Genomic DNA, 26,238 nt, shown 5'->3' with positions numbered 1-26,238 from the left:
CCAAGGCCCACTTGATTTCACATTCCAGGATGTCTGGATCTAGGTGAATGATCACACCATCATGATTATTTGGGTCATGAAGCTTTTTTTGTACAGTTCTGTGTATTCTTGCCACTTCTTGTTAATATCTTCTGCTTCTGTTAGATCCATATGATTTCTGTCCTTTATGAAGCCCATCTTTGCATGAAATGTTCCCTTGGTATCTCTAATTTTCTTGAAAAGATCTCTAGTCTTTCCCATTCTGTTGTTTTACTCTATTTCTTTGCATTGATCTCTGAGGAAGGCTTTCTTATCTCTCCTTGATATTCTTTGGAGCTCTGCATTCAGATGCTTATATCTTTTCTTTTCTCCTTTGCTTTTCACTTCTCTTCTTGTCACAGCTATTTGTAAGGCCTCCCCAGACAGCCATTTTGCTTTTTTGCATTTCTTTTCCATGGGGATGGTCCTGATTTCTGTCTCCTGTACAGTGTCACGAACCTCAGTCCATAGTTCATCAGGCACTCTTGTCTATCAGATCTAGTCCCTTAAATCTATTTCTCACTTCCACTGTATAATCATAAGGGATTTGATTTAGGTCATACCTGAATGGTCTAGTGGGTTTCCCTGCTTTCTTCAATTTAAGTCTGAATTTGGCAAAAAGGAGTTCATGATCTGAGCCACAGTCAGCTCCTGGTCTTGTTTTTGCTGACTGTATAGAGCGTCTCCATCTTTGGCTGCAAAGAATATAATCAGTCTGATTTCAGTGTTGACCATCTGGTGATATCCATGAGTAGAGTCTTCTCTTGTGTTGTTGGAAGAGGGTGTTTGCTATGACCAGTGCGTTCCCTTGGCAAAACTATATTAGCCTTTGTCCTGCTTCATTCTGTACTCCAAGGCCAAATTTCCCTTTTAGTCCAGGTGTTTCTTGACTTCCTTTGCATTCCAGTCCCCTATAATGAAAAGGACATCTTTTTTGGGTGTTAGTTCTAAAAGGTCTTGTAGGTCTTCATAGAACCGTTCCACTTCACCTTCTTAAGCATTACTGGTTGGGGCATAGGCTTGGATTACGGTGATATTGGATGCTTTGCCGTGGAAACGAACAGAGATCATTCTGTTGTTTTTGAGATTGTATCCAAGTACTGCATTTCAAACTCTTTCGTTGACCATGATGGCTATTCCATTTCTTCTAAGGGATTCCTGCCCACAGTAGTAGATATAATGGTCATGTGAGTTAAATTCACCCATTCCAGTCCATTTTAGTTCGCTGATTCCTAGAATGTCGACGTTCACTCTTGCCATCTCCTATTTGACCACTTCCAATTTGCCTTAGTTTGTGGACCTAACATTCCAGGTTCCTATGCAATATTGCTGTTTACAGCATCAGACCTTTCTTCTATCACCAGTCACATCCACAACTGGGTATTGTTTTTGCTTTGGCTCCATCCCTTCATTCTTTCTGGAGTTATTTCTCCACTGATCTCCAGTAGTATATTGGGCATCTACTGACCTGGGGTGTTCTTCTTTCAGTGTCCTATCTTTTTGCCTTTTCATACTATTCATGGGGTTCTCATGGCAAGAATACTGAGATGGTTTGCCATTCCCTTCTCCAGTGGACCACATTCTGTCAGACCTCTCCACCATGACCTGTCTGTCTTGGGTGGCCCCACACAGCATGGGTTAAATTCATTGAGTTAGACAAGGCCAAGGTACATGTGATCAGATTGACTAGTTTTCTGTGATTATGGTTTTAGTGGGTCTACCCTCTGATGCCCTCTCATAACACCTACCATCTTACTTGGGTTTCTCTTACCTTGGACAAAGGGTATCTCCTCACAGCTGCCCCTCCTGACCTTGAACGTGGAGTAGCTCTTCCTGGCCCTCCTGCGCCCGTGCAGCCACTGCTCCTTGGACGTGGGGTTGCTCCTCTCAATCTTTAATCCAACTTTCTGTTGATGGGTGGAGCTGTGTTCCCTCCCTGCTATTTACCTGGGGCCAAACTGTGGTGCAGGTAATGAAGCTAATGCTGGGCTCCTTCAAAAGATCCCATGCATGTACTGCTACACTCGATACCCCCAACCCTGCCACAGGCCTCCACTGACCCACGCCTCTGCCGGAGACTCCTGGAAACTCCCAGGCAAGTCTGGGTCAGTCTCTTGTGGGGTCACTGCTCCTTTCTCCTGGGTCCTGGTGCGTACAAGGTTCCGTTTGTGCCCTCCAAGAGTCTGTTTCCCAGTCTGGTGTAAGTTCTGGCAGCTCTGTTACAGTTAGGCGACCTCCTCCAAGAGGGCTTATGCCATACCCAAGTCTGCTGCACCCAGAGCCCCTGCCCCTGCGGCAGTCCACTGCAGACCCGCACCTCCACAGGAACACTCAAACAGTTCTGTCTCCATCTCTGTGGGGTCTCTAGGTCCTGGTGTGCACACAGTTTGTTTGAGCCCTCTGAGCATATCTAGCGGGAATGGGGTTTGATTCTAAATGCAAATTTGCCCCTCCTACCATCTTGCTAGGGCTTTACCTTTGCCCTTGGACGTGGGGTATCTCCTCTCAGCCACTCTAGCGCCGTGCAACCACCACTCCAGCACCTACTGTCTTGGCTGGGGCTTCTCTGACCTTGGACGTGGGGTACCTCCTCACAGCCATTCCAGCGCCACACCAAAGCAAAAACAACAGCCAGTTGTGGATGTGATTGGTGATAGAAGGAAAGTCTGACGCTGTAAAGAGCAGTATTGCCTAGGAACCTGGAATGTTAGGTCCACAAATCAAGGCAAATTGGAAGTGGTCAAACAGGAGATGGCAAGAATAAACATAGACATTTTAGGAAACAGCAAACTAAAATGGACTGGAATGGGTGAATTTAACTCAGATGACCATTATATCTACTACTATGGACAATAATCCCTTATAAGAAATGGAGTAGCCATCATAGTCAACAAAAGAGTCTGAAATGCAATACTTGGATGTAATCTCAAAAACAACAGAATGATCTCTGTTCATTTCCCAGGCAAACGATTCAGTGTCACAGTAATCCAAGTCTTTTCCCCAACCAGTAATGCTGAAGAAGCTGAAGTTAAACGGTTCTGTGAAGACCTACAAGACCTTTTAGAACTAACACCCAAAAAAGATGTCCTTTTCATTATAGGGGACTGGAATGCAAAAGTAGGAAGTCAAGAAACACCTGGAGTAGCAGGCAGATTTGACCTTGGAGTACAGAATGAAGTAGGGCAAAGGCTAATAGAGTTTTGCCAAGCCTTTGACTGTGTGGATCAAAACAAACTCTGGAAAATTCTGAAAGAGATGGGAATACCAGACCACCTGACCTGCCTCTTGAGAAATCTGCATGCAGGTCAGGAAGCAACAGTTAAAACCGCACATGGAAGAGCAGATTGGTTCCAAATAGGAAAAGGAGTACGTCAAGTCTGTATATTGTCACCCTGCTTATTTAACTTATATGTAGAATATATCAGGAGAAACACTGGGCTGGATGAAGCACAAACTGGAATTAAGATTGCCGGGAGAAATATCAGTAACCTCAGATATGCAGATGATACCAGCCATATGGCAGGAAGTGAAGAACTAAAGAGCCTCATGATGAAAGTGAAAGAGGAGAGTGAAAAGTTTGGCTTAAAACTCAACATACAAAAAGCTAAGATCATGGCATCTTGGCCCATCACTTCATGGCAAAAAGATGGGGAAACAATGGAAAGAGTGAGAGACTTTATTTTGGGGGGCTCCAAAATCACTGTAGTTGGTGACTGCAGCCATGAAATTAAAAGATGCTTCTTCCTTGGAAATAAAGTTGTGGCCAACCTAGACAGCATATTGAAAAGCAGAGACATTACTTTGCCATCTAAGGTCCATCTAGTCAATGCTATGGTTTTTCTAGTAGTCATGTATGGACGTGAGAGTTGGACTATAAAGAAAGCTTAGCTTCAAAGAACTGATGCTTTGAACTGTGGTATTGAAGAAGACTCTTGAGAGTCCCTTGAACTGCAAGGAGATCCAACCAGTCCATCCTAAAGGAAATCAGTCCTGAATATTCATTGGAAGGACTGATGCTGAAACGCCAATTCTTTGGCCATCTGATGGGAAAAATTGACTCATTTGAAAAGACTCCAATGCTGGGAAAGATTAATGGCAGGAAGGAAGAGAAGGGGACGCCAGAGGATGAGATGTTTGGATGACGTCACTGACCCAGTGGACATGAGTTTAAGTAAACTTTGGGAGCTGGTGATGGACAGGGAGGTCTGGTGTGTTGCAGTTCATGGGGTCTCAAAGAGTCAGACACGACTGAGTGATCAAACTGAACTGAACTGAACTGTAGCCCACCAGGCTCCTCTGTCCATGGGATTTCCTAGGCAAGAATGCTGGTGAGTTGCCCTTTCCTTTTCCAAGGGATCTTCCCGGACCAGGGAGCAAAGCTGAGTCTTCTGCTTTGGCAGGAGGTGAATACAGGTGTGTAATAAAGGAGTATTTTATAAGAAGAGAACTCAGAGACTGGTAATGGGGAATATGTTAAGTTGGAAAGAAGGTTTTGAATTGGAAATTTGCAGTTTTGAAATTTAGTTCATTCCTGGCCACTTAGAATGCTTGGACATAAAAGAGGAATCATTTGCCTCTTTTATGATCTGAAAACACACTAACAGTCTATAACATCTGTGATTTTCTTAAAGACGCTCAGAGAAGAAAAAGGAAAAGCCAAGCAGTGGCAAAGAAATGGTAGAAGACTGTGATGGAGATTGGGTGCACAAAATGGAGTGGCATTGAGCCACCAGAATTGTCAGAAGGCAGGTGGGGGAGAATCAGTTGAGTTTGGGTAAACTCCGGGAGTTGGTGATGGACAGGGAGGCCTGTGCTGTAGTTCATGGGGTCACAAAGAATCGGACACACTGAGCAAATGAACTGAACTGAACTGAGGAGAGTAAAACATGTGGAATTAAGCCTTTTAACCTAAGTGACCTAAACTAAATATTGATATTATTATGCAGGTTCTTGAAAAATGGCTAAAAAATGTGATGTTTCTATCTTCCAGATGAGCTGCTGAGCTATTTGTTGGAGAAGTTTAGTACTTACCTTTTTATTTCCCACGATGCTTGTCATGATTTTATTGTCAGGGAAAAAAAAACAAAACTTTGTAAATTACCATATGTGACAGTAATGCTTGGTTTAATTTACTGAATACTATCTAAGCTAAGTATTATGCTGTTGGAGTTTCTTGGGGTGCATATATGTGATAATATTTGTAGATTCTTGTATTTGTGTAGTTACTGTCCTATTTTTAATAACCTGAAGGAAATAAAATGCTTACCATTTTCTTACCTAAAAGTGTTCCATTAAATATGTTTCTGAAATGTGTCAAATTATTGATTCATTTAGGTTTACATGTGAGAAAACTATGGTGATAGCAAACACATGAAAGGACCAAAGAGGGTGTGTATGAATTAAGAAAGGCTCCTCTGGTGAAAGAGAAAGTCGCTCAGTCATGTCCAAGTCTTTGCGACCCCATGGACTATTCAGTCCATGCAGTTCTCCAGGCCAGAATACTGGAGTGGGTAGCCTTTCTCCTCTCCAAGGGATCTTCCCAATCCATAGATGGAACCCAGGTCTCCCACATTGTAGGCAGATTCTTTACCAGCTGAGCCACAGGGAAGCCCAAGAATTCTGGAGTGGGTAGCCTATCCCTTCTCCAGCAGATCTTCTCAACCCAGGAATCAAACCAGAGTCTTCTGCATTGCAGATGGATTGTTTACCAACTGGAAGCCCCATCAGTAAAGAATCCACCTGCTGATATAGGAGACAAAAGTTCCATCCCTGGGTTGGGAATATCTCCAGGAGTAGGAAATGGCAACCCTCTCCAGTATTCTTGCCTAGGAAATCCCATGGACAGAGGAGCCTGGCAGGCTAAGTCCATGGGATTGCAGAGTCAGACACAGGAACTTCACCAGTGGTCCAGTAGTTAAGACTCTGTCTTCCAATGCAAAGAATCAGACACAACTTAGCGACTAAGCAACAAAAACAATGAATTACGGAAATCAGTCACAATACTGTATATATCGCCATTTCCTTTGCTTTCAGAGTATAGTACAGGCATACCTCAGAGATCTCTGATTTTGGTTCCAGATCACCACAGTAAAGTGAATATCACAATAAAGCAAGAAGTTTTTGGTTTGCCAGTGCATATGTTTACATGCTGTTGTCTATTAAGTGTGCAATAGCATTATATCTGAAAAAACAATACATTACCTTAATTTCAAATACTTTATTGCTAAAAAATGCTAACGATCCTCTGACAGCAGAGGTTGCTACTAACTTTCAATTTGTATAAAATGCAGTATCTTTGAAGTGCAGTGAAATGTATGCTTGTATTTATTATTATAAATATCCACCTCCTTTCAGATCTCAGTGAAAAAAATTGTTAATTTTCATCATTGCTTTACTTAATTATCCTTCCTTGTAGCCCACTTTTTTTCCCCTGCTTTCAAAAGCAGTGCCTTTCCTGCCAGTGGAGCCTTCTCCATGCCAAGAGAGTGTTAGTTGTGGAGATACTGCTGATAATAGCTAGTATTATTAAGCTGGTCTGCACTAGCTTCTTTGCTGACTGCATTAAGTATATTAGTTCTTTGATCCTTCTTATAAGCATATCCCTACATATAAACCTATATTGTTCTACCCATTTTATGATGGAGGCTCAGAGATGATCAAGAGCTTGCTTCAGGATCACACAGCTAGGAAGTGGTGAAACTAGGATTCAGACTTAGGTCTACCAATTCAGAGCCCAAGCACTTAACCATTGCACTATATATAACTGGCTCTGTCACTCTAATACAAAGGTGATGTGTGCCTTTTGTTGCTATTGAGCTCGATGTTTTACTTTGGTAGCCCTCTAAGAAATTTTGAATAACCTAAAATACTGAATATAAGAGAGTTCAGCAACAGTCTGTCATACCAATCTGATGAGGTCTTTCAGAATGAAAGAACTCTCAGGTGCCTCACCCCTGCCTCACCCTGGGCTCTGTGAGGAGGGTGGACCCAAAAGAAGATAGGATAATACCCTGGGAAGCAGGGTACATTCTCAGGTGCCATCTTGCCTCATGAAGAGTTTCATGAAGCAAAGATTGAGATCAAAGAGCCTAACCCTGAAACAGTGTCATCATTACCTGTTGGTAAGTGTACAAGCTTGGATTAGTAGCAGAGTTAGGATTAGAACCCAGGTTTCCTTATTTCTGGCACCATGTTCATGATGTCTAATTCATAAGGACTGTGGAAAGGTGTGGAAAATCTTCAGTACCAGCATTCTTTTACATATTTGGAAAAAGAATACTATGCAGTAAAGTGAACTGTGGATTTTTAAAAAGCTTTATTTGATTGAACTCTCTTATTTAAGTAGGTTGCTTCAACTCTAATGAAGACAGTGAAAGAGGATGATTCACTAGAAAGGTGGAAAAGTTATATGTTCAGGATGAAATCTTCCTTTCCTATAGAAATGCAAGTGTTTATACTAAAGTCTTGGGGAGGAAGGTTGCAGAGAGAATTAATATGCTGCCTATGAGATGGAAGTAAATAGCTAATGACTGTAATTTTTACTCACTTACTTACGTTAGTTAATTTGTAGAGTTTCACCCTCCAGGGAAGGTGAACACTGAACTTGAAATGCACTAAGAGATGTTGACCGTTATGGGGATTCAGACTTTCCAGGTGATTGTACTAGATACAGTGTTTTATTTTTCACAAGTGGATGACTAAGTCATCAGTTCATTCATTTTCTTTCATGTTTATAAATTATCCTAATTTTTTGAATCAGTTTGACATGGGCAGACACTTAATTTAAATGGTTTTTATTTCCTTTTGATAGCATTAAAGTGCTCATTCATTCATTTGAAAAATATTTATGGAACCCATACTGTATATGACACTGTCCTGTTCATTGGGAGATTAACAGTGAACAAAATAACAAAAATCCCTTCTGTCAGCATGAGAAAGCAAACAAGGAACTTATTAATATATGAAATAAATAATCTGTCAGAAAGTGATAAGGTTTGTGAAGAAAAATAAAGTAGGGAAAGGAAGCAAGGAGTGCTTAGGAGGAAAGATTTCAGGTTTAAAATCTTCCTGCCATATTTTATTGTATTTAATCTTATATATAATCTCAGATTTTCCCATTTCCACACAGAGCATCAAGAATTACATTTTTAGCTGAGTTGTAGTCTGAAAATATTACATTTTCACCTAGATTGTCGTCTGACTGAAAGAGAATAGATCTCAGAATTAGTTACAGGGTAAAGGGATTTATAACCATGACTATGCAAATGATTGAACAACTGTTAGAATCTTGTATGCTACTTACAAAACAAAAACAAATAAGCAGTCTTTAGCATTTCAGCAAATGTAGTCTTCTTTGGTAAAATTATACTTAATAAGTGAGGTTTAATAATGTAAAGAATAAATGATTTAACAAGATGAGGAATGTGTAGACTTCATAGTAATTTTTTAAGCAGATGCCCATTTCCCTGTTTTGAAAATAAAATTAAACTGGGCATTTTGTCTCAAAGAATGAAATGCTAGTTATATCCTGAAAGTTAATATTTATCCTTGTCTTTTGTGCTTTTCCAGTTTGCCTACCAGGAGAAATGTTCAGCCATGTGTATTTTGCTCCTTCCTTTATTCATTATATAAGTTCATTAGCTGGTGTTTATAATCCACCTCATATTTTTACTATTTGTTCAGTAACCCTAATTTTTTAATCTGAGCAAATTTTACTATCATACATGACAGAGTTTGGTTTTTGTTTTTGGCTACAGGGCTGTTTCCAAGGCCTCCAGATCTTTATAGATTATGTTACTTATATTTTACTCTTCCTCTTTATTTACTACATAGATTCTAGTATTTATATTCTGCTTCCGAGTTCTTAAAAAAAAAAATTTCATGACACTTGTTGAAGAGAGTTCCTTTATTTAAGGTATAGAGACCACTGCAGTGGAGTCTTGCAGTGGAGAGGGAGATTAGAGGCTTCTCTGAATATTGCATGGACACGTGGGAATTTATCACCAAGAAGCAGAGTGGAGATCAGTGAGTAGGAAATTACCAAGAGGGAACATCAGGGGTAAAGGGGGATTCTGAGTGAGCTGACCTAATAGGATTCTTGCTGAAGACAGACCTGAGTCATTAGACATCACCTGGGGATGATGGAGAATTCAGAACTTGATTAGATGTCCAGAATGATCATATAATGAGAGGGAAAATGGTTTCTGCTAAGCTGACTTAATAAGTTTCTTACTAAAACTGAATTTTACAAAGAAATCCATAGATAGGCTTAGGAGAAGTTCCAGGGGTCTGACTAAAGTTTGATGAAGCAGAGAATCTTTTTCAGTGTCTTGATGTGTTTTTTTTTCTGAATCTTCCTTTTCAATATCCTATTTTACAGTCTTATATAGTCTTATGTTGATCTTTTGCTTTAGGGACATTTCCAAGGATTCTACTTCAAAGATCTGTCACTAGCTCTTTGCATTTTTTTCTCAATATAAACCTATTCTTTAAAAAAAAAAAAACTATTTTAAGAGGGGCTACTTTACTTTGCTACCATTTTTATCATAATTATTCAGTGTTCCTCTAAATAGCAGACTGAAATTAGATGATTCATCAGTTTGAAACCAAAGGCATGCATAAATTATTTAAAGAGCAACAAAAGAAGCAGCACTCTGATTTTAAGCTTTTTTGTAAATTGGATACTATATTAATAATACATTTTAAATCATCAATTGTCAGTCATGCAGTGTGACTTGCTGGATGGCAAAAGTATAAATTCACTTCTTGTGTATAGCTCCATGCTCTCAGGGATATATCGGAGTAAATAGTTCTAGAATAGTGCAATGAATGCAGTCATGGACATGATAGATCAAGAGCTGAGAAATCTTTTAAAATAATTTGATATATGAAGAAAACATAGAACACTGTTTGACATAAATTGTAACAGAATTTTTTTGGATCTGTCTCCTAAAGAAAATAAAACCAAAAATAAATAAATGAGACCTGATTAGACTTAAAATTTTTTGCATAGCAAAGGGAGCCATCAAGAAAACCAGAAGACAGCCTACTGAATGGGAAAAAATATTTGCAAATGATATGACTGATAAGGGATTAATATCCAGCATAAATAAATGGCTCATCCAACTCAACATAAAAAAAAAAAAAAACCAATTAAAAATGAGCAGAAAGTCTGGATAGAAATTTTTGCAAAGAAGTCATACACAAATGGCCAACAGGCACAGGAAAAGATGCTCAACATCATTAATCATCAGAGAAGTGTAAGTTAAAACCACAGTGAAATAACACCTCATGCATATGTCACTCGGTCATGTCCAACTCTTGTGACCCTATGTCCATGGGGATTCTCCAGGCAAGAATACTGGAGTGGGTTGCCATGCCTCCCTCCAGGGGTTCCTCCCAATCCAGGTCTCCTGAACTACAGGTGGATTCTTTACTGTCTGAGCCAGCAGGGAAGCCCAAGAAAACTGGAGTAGGTAGCCTATCCCTTCTCCAAGGTATCTTCCCGATGCAAGAATCAAACCAGGGTCTCCTGCCGGGGTCTCCTGCATTGCAGGTGGTCTTCATGAGCTGAGCTACCAGGGAAGCCCCAAATATCACCTCACACTTGTCAAAATGGCTGTCATCAAAAAGACCACAAATAACAAATGTTGGTGAGTAAATGGAGAAAACAGAACCCTTGTACACTGTTGGTGGGAATGTAAATCAGGGAGGTCACTATGGAAAACGGTACGGGTATTTCTCTAAAACCTAAAAGCTATTGTATAGTTCTATTGACATATTTTATAGTAGTTCTATTTCTGGGTATTTATCTGGAAAAAAAAAACAGAAAAGGCTAATTCAAAAAGATACATACACCCCAGTGTTCATAGAAGCATTATTTATAATTGCCAAGATATGGAAGCACCCTCAGTGTCCTTCAATAGATGAATGGATAGAGAAGATGCAGTATCTGTACATATACACAATGGAGTAATACTCAGCCATAAAAAAAGAATGAAATTTTGCCATCTGCAACAACACGGATGGGCTTGAAATCAGAAGAAATAAGTCAGAGAAAGACAAATAGTGTATGATATCACTTATATGTGGAATCTAAAAAGTAAGACAAATTAGTGAACATAAAACAGAAACAGATTCACAGATACAGAGAACAAAGTAGTGATTATCAGTGGGGAGAGGGAAGGGGAGGAAGAGATAAGAAAGGGGTAGGAGATTAAGAAGTACTAACTACTATCTATGAAATTAATATACTACAAGGATATAAAAGAATGTAGGGAAAACCACTCGGCCATTCAGGTATGACCTAAGTCAAATCCTGTATAATTATACAGTGGAAATGACAAATAGATTGAAGGGATAGATCTGACAGAGTGCCTGAAGACCTATGGACAGAAATTTGTAATATTGTATAGGTGGCAGTGATCAAAACCACCCCCAAGAGAAAGAAATGCAAAAAGGCAAAGTGGTTTTCTGAGGAGGCCTTACGAATAGCTGAGAAAAGAAGAGAAGCAAAAGGCAAATGAGAAAAGGAAAGATACACCCATCTGAATGCAGAGTTACAGAGAATAGCAAGGAGAGGTGAGAAAGTCTTTTTAAGTGAACAATGCAAAGAAATAGAGGGAAACAATAGTGGGAAAGACAAGAGATCTCTCCAAGAAAATCAGAGATACCAAGAGAACATTTCATGCAAAGATAGGCACAATAAAGGACAGAAATAGTATGGACCTAACAGAAGGAGAAGATATTAAGAAGAGATGTCAAGAATACATAGAGGATCTGTACAAAAAAGATCTTGACCCAGATAACCACGATGGTGTGATCAGTGATACAGAGCCAGACATCCTGGAATGTGAAGTCAAGTGGGCCTTAGGAAGTATTACTATGAACAAAGCTAGTGAAGGTAATGGAATTTCAGCTGAACTATTTTAAATCCTAAAAGATGATCCCGTGAAAGTGCTGCACTCAGTATGCCTGCAAATTGGAAAACAGCAGTGGCCATAGGACTGGAAAAGGTCAGATTTCATTTCAGTCCCAAAGAAGGGCAATGCCAAAGAACATTCAAATTACTATGCACAGTTGTACTCAAAATTGTACCGCACAATTGAATTCAAAATTGTACTGCACAGTAATGCTAAAAGTCCTTCAAGATAGGCTTCAACTGTATGTGAACTTCCAGATGTACAAGCTGGGTTTACAAAAGGCAGAGGAACCAGAGATCATATTGCAAACATCCATTGGATCATAGAAAAAGCTAGAGAATTTCAGGAAAATATATGCTTCATTGTCTATACTAAAGCCTTTGACTATGTAGATCAGAACAAAGTGTAGAAAATTCTTCAAGAAATGAGAATACCAAACCACCTTCAATGGACTGGTCCAAACTGGGAAAGGAGTACGTCAAGGCTATATATTGTCACCCTGCTTATTTAACTTATATGCAGAGTACATCATGTGAAATGCTGGACTGGATGAAGCACAAGCAGGAATCAAGATTTCCAGGAGAAATATCAATAACCTCATAATATGCAGATGATACCACTCTTAGGGCAGAAAGCAAAGAGGAACTAAAGAGCCTCTTAATGAAGGTGAAGGAGTAAAAAAGCTGGCTGAAAACTCAGCATTCAAAAAAAACAAAAAGATCATGGCATCCAGTTCCATCACTTCATGGCAAATAGATGGGGAAACAATGGAAACAGTGACAGACTTTATTTTCTTGGACTCCAAAATCACTGCAGATGGTAACTGCAGCCATGAAATTAAAGGACACTTGCTCCTTGGAAGAAAAGCAGTGACAAACCTAGACAGTATTTTAAAAAGCAGAGATACTACTTTGCCTACAAAGGTCTGTATAGTCAATGCTATGGTTTTTCCAGTAGTCATGTATGGATATAAGAGTTGGACAGTATAAAAGGTTGAATACTGAGGAACTGATGCCTTCAAATTGTGGAAAAAACTCTTGAGAGTCCCTTGGACAGCAGGGAGATCAAACTAGTCAATCCTAAAGGAAATCAACCCTGAATATTCATTGGAAGGACTGATGCCAAAGCTGATGGTCCAGTACTCTGGCTACCTCATGCAAAGAGCTGACTCATTGGAGAAGACCCTGATGCTGGGAAAGATTGAAGGTAGGAGGAGAGGGTGACAACAGAGGATGAGATGGTTAGATGGCACCACCGACTCAATGACATGAGTTTGAGCAAACTCCAGAAGATAGAGAAGGACAGGGAAGCCTGGCGGGCTACAGTCCATAGAGTTGCAAAGAGTCTGACACTACTGAGCAACTGAACAACAAAAATAACAAGGATGTATTGTACAGCACAAGAAATGCAGCCATTACTTTATAATAACTATAAATGAGATGTAACTTTAAAAAACTGTGAATACTTTGTTGTATACTGAAACTTACATTGTATATCAGCTGTACTTCAATTAAAAATTAATTGAAAATAAAAAGAAAACCACCTATAATGCCATCACCATGAAATGTTAACTTTTGGTATTATGTCTTTCCATTGCATGGATCCTGATGTGTGCATGTCCATACTTATTTTGTTAATTAGAAAATTTCTTACACAGCATTGTATCCAGCTTTTTCATTCATTATTGTATCATGACCACTGTCCCATATTATTGATATTCCTGAAAGTGAAAGTCTTAGTCACTCAGTCGTGTCCAACTCTTTGCAACCCCATGGACAGTAGCCCACCAGCCTTCTCTGTCAGTGGCATTTTCTGGGCAAGAATACTGGAATGGGTAGCCATTCCCTTTTCCAGGGGATCTTCCCTACCCAGGAATCAAACCCAGGTCTCCTGCATTGGAGGCAGATTCTTCACCATCTGAGCCACCCTGGAAGCCCGATTGATATTCCTGGTAACTTAATTTTTTAAATGACTATATGGTCTTTCATTATATCACCCCCTACTGTTGAACATTTAGGTTGCATTGAGCCATGAAATTAAAAGACGCTTGCTCCTTGGAAGAAAAGCTTTGACCAAGCTAGACAGTATATTAAAAAGCAGAGACTTTGCCGACAAAGACCCAGTCTAGTCAATGCTGTGGTCATGTATAGATGTGAGAGTTGGACTATAAAGAAAGCTGAGCACTGAAGAATTGATGCTTTTGAACTGTGGTGTTAGAGAAGACTCTTGATAGTGTTTTGGATTGCAGGGAGATCGAACCAGTCAATCCTAGAGGAAATCATGCCTGAATATTCATTGGAAGGGCTGATACTGAAGCTGAAACTCCAATACTTGGGCCACCTGATGCAAACAAAGAACTGACGCATTGAAAAAGACCCTGAACCTGGGAAAGATTGAAGGCGGGAGGAGAAGGGGACGACAGAGGATAAGATGGTTGGATAGCATCACTGACTCGATGGACATGAGTTTGAGCAAGCTCCAGGAGTTGATGGACGGGGAATCCTGGCGTGCTGCAGTTCATAGGGTCACAAAGTGTCGTACACAACTGAGCAACTGAACTGAACTGAGCATGTTTACTTGATTCTGAGTAACTGTTGATTGTAAGATCTGCTATTAATTCAAAAGCTTTTTGGAAAAATTATACTTTAAACTTGTATATGACAGAGAAGATTCGTTCTAGTTTCAGAAGCATTTAAAAGCCAAAATGTGAGTCTTGTATGTGTAGTCACTCGGTCATGTCCAACTCTTTGCTGCCTTTTGGACCGTAGCCTGCCAGGCTCCTTTGTCCATGGGATTCTCCAGGCAAGAATATTGGAGTGGGTTGCCATTCCTTTCTACACAGTATCTTCCCAACCCAGGAATTAAACCCTCATCTCCTGTGTTTCCTGCATTACAGGCAGATTCTTTATCCATTGAGCCACTGGGGAAGCCCCAAGTGTGCGTGACTAACTCATTCAAAATGTGAATCTTAGAATAAAGGAAACGTAGAATTCATTATTGCATGTATGCTGTGATGAACGTCTGTAACCCTAAATGTTAGACTGTGTCTCTGATTACATTTATTCAGGGTGTATTTATAGAAGGAGGAGGTGATGTAGTTGACTCTGCAGATAAATGGCTTACAGACATGACATCGACCCTTGAAGCAGTTATAGCAGAGAGGATTGTATAGAAAACAGACTCGTTATTATAAAACACTGTGATAAATACTATAATTGGAGAGTATGAGAGGGATAGCTAATTTAAATCTGGAGGAATTATAGAACACTTCCTATGTAGCACCTAAAGCTGAGAAACGAAGTTGGAAGAAAACTTCATCTTCCAAGACTCAAATGTGGAGAGATCTTACCCCACTGGGATCACTGAGGTATCTGAAGACAGCTGGAGGTTTAAGGTAGAGAGAAGGATCAGCAGAAAGTGTAAGTAAGCTAAAAATTGAATTCCAGCCATTGGATTGGCAGTTAGGGCTATAAATGACTTCATCAAGATCATTTTCAGGGAAAGAAGCTGATTTGAGATGAACAAAAGATCCAAAAATAATTAAGCAGAGGCCTTACATGTAAACTTTTCTTAAGAATGTTTACATGAAAGAGCATAGAAACAGATTGAAATGTAGTGTCAGAGAGACCAGCATACTTGTAAGCTGAAGGGCAACACTCATTTGAGAGAAAAAAAAAATTGGAGATATGGCACACGAGATTTCTAATGGAGAAGATTCTAGTAGGCAAGAGAGGACTGGTCAAGGATCCTGGTGGAAGAAAGTTTCAAGCTGTGGCCAATATATATTATATTTTGGGATTAGAAGAAAGATGAGTGGGGGTTGGGTCTGTATGTGTGTATCAGTGAAGCAGAGAGCAGCAGGAGGGAGGCAAGGCTGGGTCATCAAGTTGAGTAGAGGCACTTGAGGATAAAGGCAAAGGTTTGGTAACAGTCTTGAAGAGAAATGGGGGAACTTGATAAAGGGCAGCAGGTTCAGTGATTCTTGGTAGTCATGAGGGAAATCAAGAACTAATTATTAATACATGGATATGATAAAGGAAAGTGCTACAGTGGTCTCTATCCAGGCTTGGGGCTCTGTTGGGCAGGTGGGTGGAAAACAGAAAATCATTACAGACACTGTACATTTTTTAACCTCAGTTTGAAAGATGCATTGATTGTGGTGAGGGTTGCACATCTCTATGAATATGCTAAAAACCACTGAATTGGATACTTTAAATGGATGAATTATATGATATCTCCTGGAGAAGGAAATGTCAATACTTCCGTATTTTTGCTTTGAAAAATTTCCATTGTCAGGGGAGCCTGGCAGGCTATAGTCCAAGGGGTTGCAAAGAGCTGGCCATGACTAAGCAACTGAGCCAGTATCTGGTATCTAAATTACATCTCAATAAAGCTGGTATATACTTGTTTAAAAAGAATCTATTGAAAAATAAGTATTGCTGGTCTTTGGTTTTCAACCGTATATCCTTCCTATTTTAAAGACAGGTGAGATCACATTTTATTTTTTCATTTGTTTGTTTTAACCTACCCCCTTCTATTCTTTCAGTCGCTGGGTGAGTCGGAGTGCCACTGCACAGCGTAGGAAAGACCGCCTTCGCCAGCATTCCGAGCACGTTGGGCTGGACAACGATTTGCGGGAGGTATGTGTGTTGCCTTTCTGGGATGCCTTGATGTGGGAACTGTAAGCTAGGCTTACTTAGTCCAGCAGGTATCATTGTGTAGGTTCTCTTGCATTCTTCTAAAAAAAAAATTGTTCAATTTATGTTTTAAAATAATAATTCTCTTATGCTGACTGACATAGCTGAAACACCTTTTTTTTTTCCATTTTGTAATTTTAATACATCTAAAATAAGGCTGTAAAATAAGTCTCCTTGTAGACCACATCAAGTAAAGGCTGAGCTTAGGATCAAGTTTTGGTCAGTATGTCTCCTGCAGGGGGAAAAAGGTATAAGAAGCATAGACTTTCTAAGTTTCAAACATAATTCAAACTTAGTAAATATATATTTGCCTGTGATTTGTCCTTGGCTTGTTGACACCATTTTTAGGAGTGTTTTAAAATTACTTTAAATTGATATCCTTATGCTTTATTTGTACTATTTGAAAATAAAACAGTAATTATACATTTGAATAATGATAAGTAATTTTTAATTTTTTCTTGTGATCAAAAAATGCAGTCAATTATCTGTTAACTTCTAAACTCAAATGAGTTAAAAAAAAAACAGAAAACATCATTCTGAATATATATATTGCTTTTTGTTGATTTGTTCATACATACATGGTTTTAAACATTTTCTTAAGAACTGAAGCATAGTTTGTCTACTGCTTTCCTTTGTGCTACTGTATTTCTCTCCCTTCCCTTCTGCTTTGACTTTATCATATGCATGCTTGTTTTGCTTGTCTCTTTCTCCCATCCTTTTCTTTTTTGCTTTTCTGTCATTTGCACTTCTCCACCCTCATAGCCTTCCGGGGAACTTGTGGTCTGTCAGAACTCCATGGCATTCTGGGAGTGGGATCAGGGTCCACCTCCTCCTGCACGACTTCCTAAAAAATCCTTCTCTGAGTGCTGCCTGGTATGTTCTTTGCCTGAAAGTCCTTTGCAGATGTTCCTGAATCTTGTCTGTGGTGTTCCTGAATCATCCACGTGTGTGAGTGCACATAGCTCTAGATGCCTCACATCACCTTGTGACGTGAAATCTTAGCTCTCCACTTCCTTTTTTGTGGCTTGTACCTCTTCATGATGGTGTGTGCGCTAATAAGAGTATTCTCTGCATTTGGCAGAGAAAACTGATTATTTGAATCCCAAATCAGTGGTATTTTTGAGGGAAAAGAAGGGGACTAGATTTAGCACATTGTTTTTCTTCCAAAAAGGGGAAATATTTAAGTATTCAAATTTTCTTTTATTTAAGCTTGTTGCAAAAGTGATTCATTTTCAAACAACTTTTCTTTTGCTGAGTTTATCTGTTCCTGGTCTGTATTTTATATGGTCAGAAAATCAGATCACCAGTATATAATCTTAGTGCTAAAAGAAACAGTTGAGGTATCTTTGTCCAGCTTGACATGATTTAACCGAATCCAAGTGTTAGTCGATCAGTCATGTCTGACTCTTTGTGGTTCCATGTACTGTAGCCTGCCAGGCTCCTCTGTCCGTGGAATTTTTCAGGCAAGAATACTGGATTGGGTAGCCATTCCTTTCTCCAGGGGATCTTCCTGACTCAGGGTTCGAATCTGGGTCTCCCACATTGCAGGCAGTCTTTACCGTCTGAGCCAGTAGGGAAGCAAGTCCAAAAGGCTTTGTCTAAAGTCAAATGGACACACAGAGGCAGGGCTAGGCCCACAGGCCAGGCCTCCTGACTCCAAGCCAGTACTCTTCCCAGGAACCCTGCACAACTAGGTTGCACTGAAATTACTCACCTGAGGGCCAGAGTTACTTAGGACTTTTGGTTGTATTTTATCCCATTATGACATAGTAAGATAAATTTACTTAACTTTACATTGGTCTGCTCTTCACATGCTCCATGTTGGTTAGAGGGACAGGGTATTTATTAGACAAAATCCTGTGCTGAAGAGCAATTATTTCAGTGTTTATTGAATAATAGGATATGTTTTTACAGATAGTTCCTACTATTTTGGGCTTCCCTGATAGCTCAGTTGGTAAGGGATCTGCCTATAATGCAGGAGACCCCAGTTTGATTCCTGGGTCGGGAAGATCCGCTGGAGAAGGGATAGGCTACCCACTCTAGTATTCTGGCCTGGAGAATTCCATGGACTATTAAGTCATGTAAGAGTCACATAAGGGTCACAAAGAGTTGGACACGACTGAGGAACTTTCACTTTATTCACTCACTTTTCTACTATTTTTGGTTTAGAAATGAAGAAGAGCATAGTAGAAATCTCAGAAGAAACCTGGGGTGACTTCCCTCTGTGGGAAAATGGACTTTATTATGAAACCACTCCCTATGAAAGATTTCTTCCTTCTCAGTTTTTTATCTTAAAATACACCTTTTCCTCCAGTTACCCCAAAGAAAGCACATCTGTATTGTCACTTGTTTATTGTAAGGGTACTGCTTTGTTTTTGCAGTATGCAGCCTCACTTCGCAGAAGCAGCCTCACTTCCTGCTATGAGAAGGGGTCTTTAGCCACCCCTGTATTCATTCTGCACATGTCCATGGAATGTGACTTGTTTTGTGGCTTCCACAAAGTGCTCAGAGGAGAGTTTGCATGTGGCTATGTGGAATTCACTGTTGGCTAATACTGTATCCGCCTCGTATGTGCTGGCTGATCAGTGAATATGGCCACTCAAAGGACAGTCCCATTCTAGCTTGCTGTCATTTATATTATACAATAGAACCTAAACTTTAAACAGTGGTTAATTTTTAATCCAATTATTGACTTTTAAAAACCTAGTCATATATTTCAGAGAAAAGGAAGAATGCCAGAGGCTTCTTCCTGTCCTCTTGCTTTCTCATGTACCTCACTTCTTTCCTTGTAGCTAGGGTATTTCTTCCTCAGCCAAGTGTGATACTTCACTGTTCTTGAGAGTTGGGTCTTGTAGTGGTTCTCTCTGTATTTGCACAGTCCTAAAGATGGAGGAATTGAGGCCTGGGGAGAAACAGAACCCCTTTAACATTAGCAGTTAACATTTGTTTTTACCAACCATTTATCTCTAAGTTGTAATATTCCAAATAACATTAGTACAACCTGAAATGATAGGAAATGGAGGTAATTATAGTCTCATATATGATCCTTGTCTTATATCTCAGGTTTATTTTTCTGAAATTCTTCATTTCCTGGTTTTATGTATACTAACCTTCAGGATGTTTCACACAACTCCGTTACACTTAATTTCCCTGGTGGAGATTGTTGCCTCTCATTGTCAATTTTCCCTCTTCCTTTTACCCTCTAAAAAGGATTTGAAGCAGGAAGAAATATACACAACTAACCATGTGCAGAGTCCATTTAATTTTTAAATCCATCCTTAAAATAAGTACACTAGAAAAGAGATTATTTTGTAAATGCTGCCTTTTGTCAGGAGGGTCGGGAAGTAGAAGGTAAATGGCTTTGTTGAATCCCTAATTGGTGAGATTTTTAACAATTGTACTAAATTTAGCGGGTTATTTTTCTTCCAAAGGGGAAATGTGTTAAATGTGCAAAAACTCTCTTTTATTTAAAGAATGCAAAAGATTTTACACATATTTTTCTTATACTATCAAATCTTCCCTTAAGATAGTAAAGATAGATTTCACATATGTGTCTGTGGGAGGATGTGCTGACTTGCAGTCTCTCTCACTCCAATAAACTGCTGGTTTTACTATATAATTAGAGCAATTATTCTCTAAATACAGACCTAAGACACTTAGACTTCTTGGAGATTCTGCCCTGCAGTCCTGACACCAACATAAGGTATCCGGATGAACTTTCGCAGGTGCCACAGAAAGAAGAAAGATAACAGCTGTCCTGAACTAATTACATGTAGTGCTTTTCTTATTGGAAATTCACTAACCAAAGTTCAAGAGCAGTGGTCTGAGTTTCTGTGGTCCTCTCTGAGCCGTCGATGTCTCCTAAAATGATATGATATTTCTGATTTATTTTGACCATGGAACAAGGCAAAGTACGGATGTCGCAAAGTATCTTGGAAATAAGAGGTCACCTCCTACATTGGGAGTACATGATACTTTGCAGAGCTGTCGCCTAGCCTTTGTTATGAGGCAGGTGGGCTTGTTTTATGCCCGTTTTATGAATAAGCACGTATGCCTGAGGTCATAAAATTCATTGCAGCCATTTTCCAGAGCTGACTTAATTTACTGTTGTGACTTGATTAGAACAAAAGACAGCACTCCCTAAGAGGCTGGAAGCGCCTCGGGGCTCTTGATCTGTGGGGAAATGGGTAGAGGAAACCAGTAATTTGAGAATCTCTGGGTTCCTGGAAAACCATGGGTTTGATATTCATTCAGACACCCCAATTTTTCCATCCCAGCCATGATCCCAACTAATCACACACTGGGTATTCCCAGTAAAAGACTGAGTGAGTTTTTATTTGCTGTGGCTTGTCACTCTCATTTTCACGGGCCTAACAGTAGAGGGAGTGTGACTACCCTCTGCCTTTCAGTGTACTAAACCTTGAACTGCTGTTGCACATGTATAGATGTACGGCCTTTTTTTGCATTTTGTTCCTGCACTTATTTTTAAGGTTAAGTAGGTTAGAAGAATAGCTGATGTTTATGCATTAAAAATACTCTTTAATTTTTAGAAATACATGCAAGAGGCACGAAGTTTAGGAAAAAACTTGAGGCAGCCCAAATTGTCAGACCTCTCTCCTGCGGTGATTGCACAAACCAACTGGAAATTTGTAGAAGGCTTATTAAAAGAATGTAGAATGAAGGTACGTATTACTCACTGGTGCAGGACAGTGCGCATTCATGTTCACTCCATGTGTGAAGCTAAAATGAACTGAGCCAACCCCCACTTGAGTCTTTAGCTTCATTAGAAAGACACTTAATACTGTGGCATAAACCTCGTGAGCTCTTCACTAAAGTCATGAACCTCTGGGGGTTCTGTCTGTCACCACAGAATCAATGACATGGGAGTCCTGCACAGTTTTTCTCACCTTTCAGCTGTTGCTGTCTTCCTCTCCAACATGGACAGATATTAAGCCAATCAGAAGTTCTCTGTCAGGGATGTTGTCAACTTATGTGAAAGGCAGCACGTTTTTTGTGTGTGTTTGTATGTATCTCTGTGTGAACCTGTGTAGAACCTCATCTGTGCCATATGTATGTGCATATACCCATAAGGAAGAAGATCTTAGCTGTGTTGTAGATTTGTGTGTTATATACATGAGTCTCCTCTCAGATATCTCTGTTTATCCGAGGTAGCACTACAAGTTGACAAAACTCAGAATAACATTTTAGCCAATAATTTCATTCATTTATTTGACAGTCGTTTCTTGAGTACCTTCTCTGTGTTGAGTAAATGCACTGTGTCCGCATCAGCTTGCAATGCTGAATCACACAGACATGGTCCTTGCCTAAAGTAACTAGATTCTCACTCACTTACATTTTATGAGGACAGTTAAGTCTACTGTAAGTTACCATACTTGAAACGGATTTCCATTTCCTTTCCATTTTCTGGTACATACTCATTCCAGAGAAGAGATGAAAATGAAGAAGGAAAAAAAGAGGTCTACTTCACTTACAAATTAGAGAATTCTGAAAAAATTTAGAACTGCCTGTTTGTATTGTGGTTTTTGCCTAAGTGCAATCAAAACTTAAATGTGAATATCTTTAGTGTGCTAAAATGGAGCATGAGTGGTGGCAGGATGGAGTTTCAGATTCTATGATATATAGTAGATCTGGTGTAATTGCCCAATGTTATTCAAGTTAGTAATCTGAAAATTGTTGTACATAAGCATTTTCATGAGGATACTTTAAAATAGCATCAGAATCTCTCTTTAGTTGCTCTGTATTTCTCTGACAGAATAGTTATACATGATATTATTTATTGTTGACCACAGAGATTAAGACACTTTCCCCAAGGTGATTCAAAATCTGCAGTTAGAAGTATAGTGAAGGGAACCCAGGTCTCCTCATTCAGGAATTGACTTGATGGCTTTTGGCCTCATTGCTGGAATAACACTTGAGACCACATGTGATATTTTCAGACGAAACGCATGTTGGTGGAGAAGATGGGACACGAAGCAGTGGAACTGGGCCATGGGGAAGCAAACATAACTGGCTTGGAGGAGAACACCCTGATTGCCAGCCTCTGTGACCTGTTGGAAAGGATATGGAGCCATGGCTTGCAAGTCAAGCAGGTAACAGGTTCAAGAGGCCCTGTTGACAGGACCAGTTAGATGTCCTGTTAAGTAACAAAAAGGAAAAAAAACATGAAAATGAAAGGATAAGTCCCTTTGTCACAGGATAATGAGAAATATACCACAGACATTTTAATTCCAGAAAAAGAAAATACAACCCATGATTAGCAAGTAGTTTGGGGCTTCTTTCCTAGTAAACAGGGAAAGATAACACATTCACTGCAGGGACTGTATTCACTGTAGATTCCATTAAGTATCTACTTTCATCACTGTTTAAGAAAAAAATCACAATATTAGTTCTTTGCCATTTTAAGTTGTCTGGTAATTCAGGGTGGAAAAATTAGATGCTTGCTTTGCTTTTGTCCCTCTTATCTCCCTTTCTGTTTTTTTTTTTTTTTTTCCTGCTGTGTGCATCTTTCTTTCTTCCTCATCTTTTCTGTTTCTTCTCCTGCCCCACTTTTCTTCCCTCATTGCTCCTGCGTGCATTCAAACATGTTTTGCAGACACAAATACATTCTGTGTTGCTAGAGCCTTTAATTCCACGGTTACTAGTGTGGCCAGTGTAGACAGCCCTAGTTACATATAGTGAAGTAATAACCCAGCCGAAGTTGGGAATTTCCATGCCTGCACTTCTGGCCTTTGCTTTGCTGACCTTCCCCAGGCTGCTGTCAGCCTTGTCAGTGAGGCAAAGAATGACCCTCACTACGCATGGAGCGGGATGCTCAGGATGTCACACAGCTAGGAACGGGTGAACTTCAGTTCCCAGCTTCATAATTGGCATTTCAATGTGAATGGTTTTGATGAGAAGTTATTTTTTAATGAATTGTTTCTTATAAGATGAAAAATTATATATACCTTGTACTTTCAGGGGAAGTCAGCTTTGTGGTCACATTTAATTCAGTTTCAGGACAGAGAAGAGAAACAAGAGCACCTTGCAGAGTCGCCAGGTGAGAATTCATTGGCTTGATTGTTTCTACAGCACTGGCAGCAGTGGACCATGTGAAAAAATCAGTCCCTATGGCTTTGTCTTCACCTCTCTCTCTCTCAAACTGCCATTCACCCCAGCTTGCCTATAGTGGGTGTAGGAGGAGGAATATTACTAACTCTGAGACCTGGGGAAAGTCCCCTGACCTTTTGATCTTCCGCTTCCTCTTCCACAGACTGGGAAAATAATATTAGCCATGCCAAGGCTATAAGGTTGATCAAATCAGATAACATTTGAAAACCTCTAATAAGGTGTTCAGTTCAGTCGCTCAGTCGTGTCCGACTCTTTGCAACCCCATGAATTGCAGCATGCCAGGCCTCCCTGTCCATCACCAACCTCCGGAGTTAATAAGGTGTAAAGAATCATATAAGTAGTATCCCTACTCTAACCAGTATTAGGGTATGGTGTATACTGATTTTTTCTTGAATAAAAGTTTTATCACATTGTTAATAATCTTTCAGGGGAGAAAACGTGTGTGTGTGTGTGTGTGTGTGTATTTCAAAAATCTTCAGAAATCATATTCTTCAATTTATGAGACATCTTATGTTACACTGTCATGATTCATTAGCTCTTTAATTATATAGGATTCATAGATGCTCTACCTATTGTATATTTTTCATAAAAAGGAGCTTGTTTTTCTTTAAGCAAAATAACCATCTATTTCATAGAAAGAAGTAATAGTAGAGAGTTATAGATAGAAGAGAGTTAGATATAAAATGTTTTATATTGAATCAGCTATTTGGGAACATTTTCTAAAATCATGAATTAGACATTGAAAAAATATTTTTAAAGGCTTATTTGAAAAAAAAAAAAAAAACTCATAAGCCAACCACTAACTTTAGAAATACAGCACTGCAGAGACTTCGCTGTGGTCCAGTGGCTGGGACTTCATGCCCGTAATGCAAGGGCCTGGGTTCAGTCCCTGCTCAGGGAACTGTATCCCACATGCCACAGCTACAGATCCCACGTGCAGCAACAAGGATTGACGATCTCATGTGCCACGCCAAAGGCCCAGCACAGCCAAAAAGATAAATAGTTTTTGAAAAAGAAGGAAAAGAAAGCATTGCAACTATGATTGAAGCACACTATTTTCATTCCCCTCACTGCCTCTAGAGGGCAATACTACTCTAAAAGTGGTGTTTATTATTGGAAACCTACTTTTTCAATGTATCCAATGAGACAGCTAGGAATAGGAACTGGATACTACATTGCCCTGCTGCTGCTGCTGCTGCTGCTGCGTCGCTTCAGTCGTGTCCGACTCTGTGCGACCTCATAGATGGCAGCCCACCAGGCTCCCCCGTCCCTGGGATTCTCCAGGCAAGAACACTGGAGTGGGTTGTCGTTTCCTTCTCCAGTGCGTGAAAGTGAAGTCGCTCAGTTGTGTCCTGCTCTTAGTGACCCCATGGACTGTAGCCCACCATCCATGGGATTTTCCAGGCAAGAGTACTGGAGTGGGGTGCCATTGCCCTGGACCTCCTCTACATAGAATGTCAAAGTTCTAATGTCCCATAATGTAACTATTTGTAATGATTGAGATCAAGCTTAAAAGCATTCTCTAGTGTCCATTTGTCCCTTTTCCTATTGAAAAAGTAAAAATGCATTAGCGTACCTGAAATTATCTCTAATATTTACCCAAGTTCATAGAAAATTTAGCAATTCAGACATAAGACCATATTTAAGGTAGTTTACCCTAATTAGAATAAATTCCTAGGAAGAAATAAACATTTGTAGTATGAAATGTTGCAAAACCAAGCTTTGTTAGGCAGGGGGGCATTTGACTTCTACTAAACAGGTGTGTGAGAATGTCCATCTGTTAGAGTGAGCAGCTACCAGGCAACACCAGGAAGTTCATGGCTTTGAATAACCAAATCATGGGTGGTTGAGCTAGAGACCAGAGACTCAGCCATTTGCAGGGTGCTTCAGGCAGTCAGTAATGACACTAGTAAAACTCAAGTCAGGGCTCAGAAATACAGAGTGTGTCAAAGCCTCATGCAGTCATTGTGCTGCACTGCCAAGTGTCAGTGAAGGGCTGGTGATCTAAGAATAAACATAAGCTAAATATTATACTGATCCTAAGTAGGATTAATGTAAGCTGTGTAGCTTTTGAAATCAAATTTACTGTCTGTTTGGAGGGGTGGATTCAATAAATATTGCTGTAACACTTGTGATGATTCAGCCCATGAAGTTAGGACTTAAAAATATGACAGTGTGAAATGTATATAAAAACATCAGTTTAAAAATAAAATTCATTATTGAGAAACAGTATGTTCTAATTATACAAAAATTAGCAGTTCCCTGACTTTAATGATTTTAAATCTGGTGTTTTGTTTTTTTCCAAAAAAATAGTTTGTTTGCCAACTACTTAGCTTCCTAACTAATGGCAGTAAACAGTATGCGTCTTCATATTATGCAAAGATCCTCCAAGTCCTTGGAGATTCACAGTGGATTTGAACACAGCTCTTACTAGCATTGAGCCAGGAAGCAGCCCTAAACAAGAATCAGACATT

At 39.7% G+C, this 26,238-nt stretch overlaps 1 protein-coding gene across 1 annotated transcript in view; it reads left to right on the top strand.

Annotated features, from left to right (window-relative positions):
• Positions 1–26,238, top strand: part of LOC120861150 (DENN domain-containing protein 5B) — a 120,533-nt gene that overhangs the window by 55,386 nt on the left and 38,909 nt on the right. Inside the window, exons 8-11 of the mRNA XM_040236793.1 lie at positions 16,486–16,579; positions 21,187–21,318; positions 22,594–22,746; positions 23,615–23,693. Of these exons, the coding sequence (XP_040092727.1) occupies positions 16,486–16,579; positions 21,187–21,318; positions 22,594–22,746; positions 23,615–23,693 (458 nt within the window). The remainder of the gene's footprint in view (positions 1–16,485; positions 16,580–21,186; positions 21,319–22,593; positions 22,747–23,614; positions 23,694–26,238) is intronic.

The sequence above is a fragment of the Oryx dammah genome, unplaced genomic scaffold (assembly GCF_014754425.2).
Source record: "Oryx dammah isolate SB20612 unplaced genomic scaffold, SCBI_Odam_1.1 HiC_scaffold_11229, whole genome shotgun sequence".
In the NCBI taxonomy this organism is placed as follows: domain Eukaryota; kingdom Metazoa; phylum Chordata; class Mammalia; order Artiodactyla; family Bovidae; genus Oryx; species Oryx dammah.
The sequence above is the reverse complement of the archived record's forward strand: the minus strand, read 5'-3'. Positions and strand labels throughout refer to the sequence as shown.